Source organism: Dipteris shenzhenensis, chromosome 1 (assembly GCF_047967505.1).
Source record: "Dipteris shenzhenensis isolate YYH24624 ecotype China chromosome 1, Dip_SZ_1.0, whole genome shotgun sequence".
Taxonomy (NCBI): Eukaryota; Viridiplantae; Streptophyta; class Polypodiopsida; order Gleicheniales; family Dipteridaceae; genus Dipteris; species Dipteris shenzhenensis.
The window spans coordinates 23,006,004-23,015,999 of NC_141596.1; the positions used below are offsets into that span (position 1 = coordinate 23,006,004).

At 42.5% G+C, this 9,996-nt stretch overlaps 1 protein-coding gene across 1 annotated transcript; it reads right to left on the reverse strand.

Annotated features, from left to right (window-relative positions):
- Positions 1-861: 861 nt before the first annotated feature.
- Positions 862-2,988, reverse strand: LOC147905556 (type III polyketide synthase A-like). Its single transcript, XM_087380557.1, has 2 exons — positions 2,771-2,988; positions 862-2,296 (listed from the first exon to the last, which is right to left on the reverse strand). Exons 1-2 carry the CDS (start codon positions 2,946-2,948, stop codon positions 1,293-1,295), a joined length of 1,182 nt encoding a protein of 393 aa, XP_087236683.1. The 5' UTR covers positions 2,949-2,988; the 3' UTR covers positions 862-1,292.
- Positions 2,989-9,996: the final 7,008 nt, after the last annotated feature.

Below are 9,996 nucleotides of genomic sequence, written 5' to 3' on the forward strand. Positions count from 1 at the left end.
GAGAGTTTTATTTCGCTTGTGTGCTTGTAAACATTCTTTTATAATGCCAAAAAAAAAACATTAGTGGGGTAAAATAGGGCCACAGCAAGCCCTGGTTTATCCCACTAATTTTTTTAAAAAGTTATATTAAGGGTCGATATATACCGACGCTTTACCAATGTCGATATATACCAACCTTTACCAGTGTCATTATATACCCACGCTTATATAACGATGCATGTTTTTCGACGTTAATAGTCACGTAAATAATGATCTTTACGCCTATTTAAAATAAACTTTTTATGGTAAAAAAAGTTGGTATTTTTGTCAAAAAACGGCCTGTTCCTTGTAGTGTCTCTTAGTAAAATGTAAAGACCACACAAAACACTCACTTCATCTATATATTTAAATATGATTGATCTATTTTGACTTAGTAAAAAGTAAAGACCACACAAAACATTTACCACACGAAACACTTGGTCCTTTCATTTCCTTTAGCTTTCATTGTTTGGAGATTTTAGAAAAACACACACACACACATCTTCATATGATGAATCGTTTGGAGATATATATATATAAACACACACACATCATCATATGGGTGAAAGCTAAAGGAAATGAAAGGAGCAAGTGTTTTGTGTGGTCTTTACTTTTTACTACGAAATAGATCAATCGTGTTTGAATATATAGGAATATGTGTGTGTGTGTGTGTGTGAGAGACAGAGAGAGAGAGAGAGAGGCACAAAAGCGACACTTTTAAACACGAGGAAGCTCAACCATTTAAACCCTTTAAACATGAGAAAGCTCAACCCTCTAAGCACTTTAATAACATGTACGTATTTTCTGTCTGCAGGGACTGCTGTCCTCGTGCTGATCTTTTCCGAAGTTAAACTCAAGGAATGAGGCTAAGGAAACGGTATTTGTTGCTTGTTCCACATGTAGTGTATACTGACTAGCTAAATTATACAAATACATGAGTACCGGACGTAAAGCAAGAGAGCATCTGCAGCTTTATGGTGTTCCCACGATTCACAACGAAAGACTATGTACAACTGAATTACGATATGGGATAGACTTAAATTGCCATGTAAATATGTAATGACGTTTTTGTATTGCTGGTATTGCAAGTGGAACGAGTACCAGCTAACGCCAAGAAGAGCGACAAATTGTTCGTAAGGGAGCAGGCACACTGATCTGGGCGCGAGCTCCTCGGACCTTAAGCTGTTCAATGCTAGGTCTACCCAGAAGCTCCTTAAGCTGTTCAATGCTATAATGAAGACATACCAAATGGCTAAGTAAGAGGTAGATATATTTCAGACGAGTTTTCGAGCAACTAGTCCTTCAAAGGTAATGCCTGGTCCAAATGCTAAGATGAGACCCCATTCTGGATCGTCGGATTCGGCCTTCTCCTCACCAGAGTAGTGTTTCGTTTTAGCTCCCCAGTGGCGCATGTAATCTAGCACATATATGATAGTATTGCTGCTGACATTGCCATAATCTGAGAGAACCTGACGACTGCATTGCAGCTTCTCCGGCTCGAGCTGTAGTCGTTTCTCCAGTGCATTCAAAATCGCAGGCCCTCCCGGATGCACAGCCCAAAAGAGGTCGTTGTACTGCAACCCCCCTGCTTTCTTCAGCAGCTTTTGGCAGAACTCCTCTATGTTTTCTTCAATGATCTTGGGCAAATCTCTTCCAAGTCTGAAGATGATCCCTTCCTCCGTTAGGTTGCCGACGATGGTCTGATCGGTGCCGGGAAGGTAGCTTTGGCCGGCCCAATGAAGCTCGAAGTAAGGCATCTCTATGATGGGAAGGGGGTCAGTTCCTAGGATCATCGCAGCAGCACCATCGCCGAAAAGGGCAGCTCCAACGAGGTCGTAAGGGCGGGCAGGATTCGGTGGACGGAACCCAATAATGGTGGTCTCTGTGGTTGCCAGAAGAACTCTGCTTCCGGGATTGTTTTCCGCAAGATCTTTGGCAACACGAAGGCCTGTCACGCCTCCATAGCAGCCGAGCATGTAGAGCATCACACGGTTCACATCTGTGCGCAGCCCCAGGTCTCTTGCCAGGAGGAGGTCACCCCCAGGAAGGCGAATTTCGCTGGAGGTAACGTAGACTACGTGAGTTATGTCTGCTGCCGGGCGACCCCATTCCTTGATTGCATTCTTGGCCGCCTTGACGGCGATGTCTGTCACGGCCTCATTCGATATCTCCAGACGCTGCCTGATGCTAGTAGCACCTTCCACAGCCAATTCAGGATACTTTGCTAGGATCTCTGGCGACATAACTACATATCTAGTTTTGACAGTGGTGTTCTTGCCTGACCATCACAAAAGTATACATCATTCCCGATTGCATGAGCTCATATACATAGCACATCTATATTCATTCGCAACTTCATGTTCTGTGCTTCTGCTAGGTGATATTAAATCCCAGATTCAAGCCATCATTAACTGGCCCACTCCCACTGATGTTTCTCAGCTTATAAGCTTTCTATAAGTGTTATACTTACAAGAGCCATGGCAGCCAAATCCATGCACTACATGGAATTGATGAACTTACTTCATGACTTTTAAAATTTATGTGCTTATAAACAGCAAGATGATTAAAATCTTCACTTACACACAACAAGATCATTAAAATCTTCACTTATACACAGCAAGATGGTGAAGCACTTCACGTACAAACAGCAAGCTCTGTTTTACGTACAGAGCCTCCGTTCCAGCTAAACCGATGCACAGGTCTCAACTGCTCAAAAGCAAAGATAATACAGCGAAGCAGTGGTTACACTTACACAGGCGTTCAAGCTTTGCGCGGAGGACAGGATCGGTGCAGTGGGTGTCGCGGAGGTAGCCATCGACGAGAAACTCCTGCTTGACTTCGACGTTGGGGAAGGCTTTACCGAAGGCGAGGACGGAGGCCTTGCCAGGGGAGGGTTTACGGCGGGGGAGGACGAAACCGTTACGGCTCATGGTGAAGGAAGAAGGTGGATAAGGGAAGGCAGGAAGGAGAGAGAGAGAAGGGTGGAGGGGTAGATGCTTGTGTGTGTGTATAAGAAGGGAAAGGGAAGGAGGAGGTAGCTGGGTGAGGGTGGTGTGCGTTTGGAAGTAGGCCGCTGCACAAAGAAGATGCATGGCCACCCTCTCATGCTCTCAGCATGCTTCACTACAATATTCACCCAACTCTCACTTCACCAACTTCACTGATCGTGTCTCTAGATTAGCCTTCATACACCTCCACAGTCCACACTCCGGAGCCACTATATGTAAACCCTATATATACATATATATATATGTATATGGAAGTCACTATATGTAAACCCTACATATATCTCAAAGTCACTATATGTAAACCCTATATATCTACCTCCACCACCAGGGAGGCATCATCACTACATCCGAGGGCATTATCACTATATATTAGGGCATGGGCATCAGGGCATTATCACTACATACGAGGGCATGGGCATCATCACTACATTCGAGGGCATATCACTACATATGAGGGCATGGGCATTATCACTATATACGTAAACCTTCACCTTATTTTTTAAATCGCTAATGTGCTAATATAGTGTATGATTTTAAAAGACACCCATTTTCTATGCGCATCTCTAACCTTTTCCTCAAATTGGTTTTTATATCTATACCCCTCTCTCATATAAGATACTTAATGCCTCGGTTGTAGCCAACTGAGTTAGCATACAAATATGTTTAATCCCAAGTAATGGAAAGAAATGAGCAATGGCGACAAAAGGCTAAATACCTTGGGAATCACATCCCAACATGAGGAAGATAACTCCTTCCAAGCCTTTATAATGGTGCACCTTTCTATCTTTTTATAAATCTTTTTTTCACTTCAATATAGATCTGTATTCTTCAAAAATTAAAAATGTATGCATGCACACACACACAAATAGTAGATACACACACACTCCACACACATTTATATATGTATATATGTATACATATGTATGTATGTACTCTCTCTCTCTCTCTCTCTCTCTCTCTCTCCTCCTCCTCCTCCTCCTACTACTACCACTCCTCCTCTAATGCAAATATGTACTTATTCAAATATACCTACAAACACACAATTGCTTTAGTAAAAAACAAACATGGACAAAGGAATAATTTTTTGATATGGTTCTTGGGATTTGTTTTAGCTTACCAACAAGGTATGGTATTGCTACCTTTTAGAGCTTGGATATTAAACAATCATTTAGACCAAGGTGATCTTATTCCAACTAGGTTGTGGAGTAGGTTGATGGTGATTTTCTAAGGCAAATACTATTCTATGCTTAGTGGCCATTTTTTAACATTTTTTATTCATGAAATTTATATGCTATAGTTAGTTTATAATTATTCTTCCCCATCTTATTTGGGTTTGATCGTAACAAAATTATTAGAACTTTACCTTTTTATATGGGTAAGCATGGCTTGTATTGGTAATTTTTTTAATTGTAAAGGTTGGATTAGTTAATTGCTTTGTATTAGTACTTTAATGTATGCATATAGTTGGTCTAATGGTGCTCATATATGCGAACTAAGTAGTAAGATAGCCCTCTAGAAAGTGTTAATGGACTATGCAATGTAATGGTGTGGTAGAGAAGCAAAATTTCAATGTATTAAATCCCATCAAGTGGGAGGAGATACCAAAGGGATAAACACCCTGGTATCTAAAGGAATAAACATCCATAGTTGCTTGTGGAGCCAAAACAATGGAATTGAATGTCAAAATTCAACGGGTAGCCTATAAAACAAATACAAAGATAGACACTCTACATATCCGTTCCACCTTTGGTTTGTGGGAAGCTCAAGTAGTGCACTTTCAAATAAGCAATAGCTTCCATATATGTGGTAAGTAATAGCTTCCATATATGTGTAGAATAATTATTTGACTTTTTAAAAAAATTTTGGATATCCTATACAGTCCAAGTTGCATGGTTCATAGGTATTCTAGCATTTTCATACATGTGCAATGCTCTTTGAACATCAGCGAGGGTCTCATCAGCCAACCTCTTTGGCTGGTCTTTGAAGTGGATAAAGCAATCTTTGTAATTGTTAGCAATTACAGAGCGCATGAAGGCCATGATGTCCTTCCCCCATGCATCCATCAAGATGCCTCCTGTCTGAGTGATGTCATAGAATATCATACCATCACCCGAATGCACGTCTAAATAATCTGAATCATCATCGTCCCCACCGCCACCCCTCCCAAAGCACTGTGCCATGCTCTCCCTACTACTATGCCTACTACCGTGTCGTGTCGAGCTCGTACGCTGGCCACTCGTAGCTGGAGACTGAACAGGACTACGTTGACCACTCATAGCTGGAGAATCGAGTCTCGACCACGCAGGAGTACGTCGACGGCTCTGTGAGACAGAAGGACCTCCTGACGGCATGAGGGAAGGGGCATAAGATGGCATGGCAGAAGGGGCATAAGACGGCATGGGGGAAGGGGCATAAGACGGCATGGGAGATGGGTTTGCGCTATGTAGCCGCTAGGCTGTGCTGACTCCGCTGGGGTGATCTCAGCTGGTGTGGGGTGGTTTGGAGTCTATAGTGCCGACTCATGGGGGGTGTTTAGAGTACTCGTCATATACCCGTATAACTCCACAGGGCCAGAAGGGTGCCCTAAAAGGTTATATAAGTCCCTCCAAATAGAATCTCAGGGATCAGGTGAGCTGGAAGCGCTTCCTGGCCACATGTTGAACTGGAAAAAAGAAAAAAAATCTATTACTGATGAGCTGAGAAGAAAGGGAAAGGGAAGAGAGGATTACTGTCGGAGTGCATTTATTTTACATATAACAACGCGTCTGTCTGTGTCTACAAATAGGCTAGATGCGTGTTTAGATGCGCCTGTAGATGCAGTTTTAGATGCGCTCTGAGATGCACCTATAGACGCGCTCTGACAGACGGGCTTTTCTAAAAAGTAGAAAAGGACATTGTGCTCGATACACAAACGTGACACTGATACCCAGATCATGCGTTTTTTGGATACGAGAAAGTATAAATCTAAAGAGAGCAAACTTCCAAAAAAGATCAACTGCAAAAAGACTTACCTTGGATAGAGGTATGGAAGGTTCTTCTTCTTTTTCAAAGTTGCTTCCGGTCCTTGTTCGTTCTCCTCTCCTTTAAGCTTGGAAGTAAGTGTGGGTGCCTTCCTCTTAAGTGTAAGCTTAGAAGTAAGTATGGGAGCCTTCCTCTTAAGCGTCGAAACTGTGGATCTGCTAATAAGGAAGCAAGCAAGCCACGCGAAGTATAAGTAATGTGAAGAAAAGCAAAGCAAGCGTGCTAAAATCAGGTTTAAAAGCCGCGTCTATAGGCACGTCTAATAGCACGTCTATAGGCATGTCTAAATACACAGAGTAGACGCGTCTTTAGATGCACCTTTAGATGCGCTTTTAGACATGCCTTTAGATGCGCCACAGAGCTTAAAATTAAACATTTGAAGAAGAGCAAATTTGGTGGGTTGTTTGTTTGTAGGATGTCTTCATCTTCAACAAGTAGCTCCAGTGAGGATGAATCCCTCCGTATCCACCATCGCAAAATGTGGTTGGAGTAAAAAATCAAATGTCTATGTGATCGATGTCGAGGAAACATGTATCGTGCACGCAGGATTACACTCAATCACATCTCAAAGTATGGAGAATGGGATGTGACCATAAACAGGGTAAGGGTTTGTAAGTTAAGGTTGATTGAGATACCTATGGGTGTTCATATGTTTGAGTTATGATCCCGTTTTAATTTGATATAGGATGCAGTGCCACACCCGCATATGTTGCCCTATGCTCGCTGTGAGGAGGCGAAGCGTCGGCACTATGAGGTGGGATCTTCAGGAGGGACCGTTACGGATGCATGGAGTAATGGTGATAGTAGCCCTCCACCATTACCTCATGAAGCCGTGGAGGAGGAGGTGTTTGATGATATGGTGTGGGATTTAGTCCATCAAGGGAGGGATGATAGCAAGCATGGAGCAGGATGATCTTTTTACTGCAGCATCGACTCCACTGTTTGAGGGGTGCACATTCTCTGTTCTATGTGCCTCCCTTGAGTTACTAAACTTGCAAACCATCTATTCATGGAGCAATGCAAGTTTGAATGCATTACTCAAGTAAGCTTTAAAGTCTATTTTGCAAACATGGTGAATTATGCTAGTGGGTCAATTACTCGAATGCTTTTCCTCATTTATGGTCTTCACGTGCAGGCTATTGTGTAAAATGCTTCCAAGGGAGAATAAATTACCGACCTCAAGAGACATGGCAAGGCAACATGTGACCTCTCTTGGAGGATTAGATTACAAGCGCATCCATGCATGTGTCAATGATTGCATTTTGTTTCGTGGACTACATAAGGATGCAAGAGAGTGTCCTACTTGTGGAGAGGCAAGATATAGAGCAGATCTCAAAACTTTGGACGTGCCTCGTAAGGTTCTGCGATATTTTCCCATAATCCCTCGCATCCAACATATGTTCAAGTGCAAATCTATTGCAGAGCTCATGTCATGGCATTCCTCCCATCGATCAACCGATGGCAAGTGGAGAACTCCCGCAGACTCTCCTGCGTGGAAGCATATTGAAGACACATGGCCAAGCTTCAAGGAAGAACCTAGGAGCTTGAGACTTGGATTGGGTATGGACGGTGTGAACCCATTTGGTCTCAAAAGCACGTCTTACAGTGTATGGCTAGTGATATTGGTGAATTACAATCTTCCACCCTCTATGGCTATTAAGAAAGGACATGTTATGCTGTCCCTTCTAATTCCAGGGAAACATAAAGTCAAAAACCTTGATGTTTATTTGGAGCCTTTGATTGATGAGCTAGAGATACTTTGGAGAGGTATCAAGGTGCATGATGTGAGCAGGCCTCCCTCATCACGAGACTTCAACTGCAAAGCAGTCTTGATGTGGACGATGCATGACTTCCCAGGCTATGGCGAGTGTTCATGTAAGCATTGCACTTCTAATTATGAATAGGCAAAGGATGTGGCACCCTAAACCCACCTTCAACTCTTAATTGCGTCTATTGTTTAGGTATCACTACATCGGGTTACCATGCATGTCCTGTTTGTGGTCCTTCGCTAGTTGCCTCATAGGCAGACGCATTGAATAAGGTCATCTATGAGAATCACCATCGATTTCTCCCACCTGATCATCCTCGATATGTTGCCTCTTGGAATGAAGTCCTCCTACAATCACTCACTGTGGGAGATTGGATGAGACTTTGGGACAGTTCCACGACTCCTCCACCACTTAGCATGAGCCAGTAAGGGTTTGTAACTATTGTGTGCTATATTGGCTAGAAGTAAAGATTGCCCGCTAACACTTTATTTTGTTTAGATACTCCATCTTTTATCGTTTACCATATTGGTCCCACCTCAAGATCAATCGCCTGCTTGATCCCATGCATATCTTCAAGAATGTGGCATCTACCATTTGGGAGCATTTGAATGGGACACGAGATTCCACAGGCATAAGGGAGGATCTACGTACCACAGGGAGGATGCATGAAGCTTGGCCTCAAGAGAGACCAAATGGGCATGTTTTTTTACCTCGTGCATCGTGGATGTTATCAAAGCTAGAGATGGCGACGGTGAAGCGCGCTATTAATACAATTTGTACTCCCACTGGATGCATGATGTGTTTGAAGGGAGCCTTTGCAAAGAGAAAGAAAAGAGGTGTAGAGCAATTATATGGCTTGAAATCTCATGATTGGCACAAGATGCTCCAAGTAAGTATTTTATGTGCATAATATCTTTTTCCTTTCAATTTGTGAGTGAATAGTTATAAGTAACTAATCAACCACCTCCTCGTGGGTTCAGTTCATACTACCTACTAGCATTTCACATAGTGCATCGAAGGACGTGAAAGATTGTATTTACAAGATGGGCGAGCTTGTGAGGTACTTTACATGATACAAAATATGATGCGTATCAATGCTCCATGCAAGTTTGAATGCATATTGCTAATATGCTATACTTTTTCATTTCTAGGTATGTGAGCTCAAAGGAAATAGATCCCACCACGCTTGAGAATGCTTGACTTATGTCAGTGGAGGTGGTTTGTTTAGTGGAGGAGACATTTCCACGTTCTATTCTCATAAGCCAACTACATCTTATAGTGCATTTGGTGGATGAGATTGCTATATGCGGTACTATACATGCACGATGGTTGTTCTTCCTCGAGCGCTTCATGAAGACCTTGAAGGGCTTTGTGAGACAAAATGCAAGACCCGAAGGTAGCATGGCCGAGGGTTGGTTGGTACAAGAGTCACTTGTATATATTTCTGAGTTTCTTGTTGATGTGGATAGCTCTCTCCCATGACTATGGAGAGATGATGAAGACCTAAGGATGACCTCTATTGTGCCTCAAGGGAAAGGATGCAACAAAGTAATAGACACGGAGTTGCATAATAGTATTAACCTCTTTTGCGTGCTTAATAGTGATGTGATGAAAAGATGGGTGACAAGATACGAGGATGCAAAGGCAAGAAGACAAAAATAAAGGGCCCTCTTTCATACACACCACGGATCTTGTGTGCCATACCCTCAGTATCTAAGAGCACTTCCAAAGGATATTCATGTGGATTGGCTACTTGATGAAATGGAGAAAGCAGAGAAAGACGAGGGGATGCATATCACAATGGAAGAATGGGAGTATGCTAGGGGATGCATGAGCAAGGTCGGTATATAGAATCTTATGCATAAGTTAGGAGCTTTCAATAATTTAGATTGCTTATTTAATTGATTTTTTCTTGGTGTAGTGCACTATGTTCAATGCTATATGGTGTGAGGGCAAGCATTTTCGAACACAACGGATTGATGATAAGAGAAACACACAAGATTGCAGCGTCATTGCTAGCTTTGAGGGAGCCAATGGAGCCATGGATGATTATTGTGGCATAATCCAAGATATTATTATGCTTGACTTTCGACGCTTCTTTGTGTATGTTTTGGATGTAAAGTGGTTTAAGGACGTGGTGGAAAGAGGTCCTAATGCAACAATCAAATGCCATGCAAGTG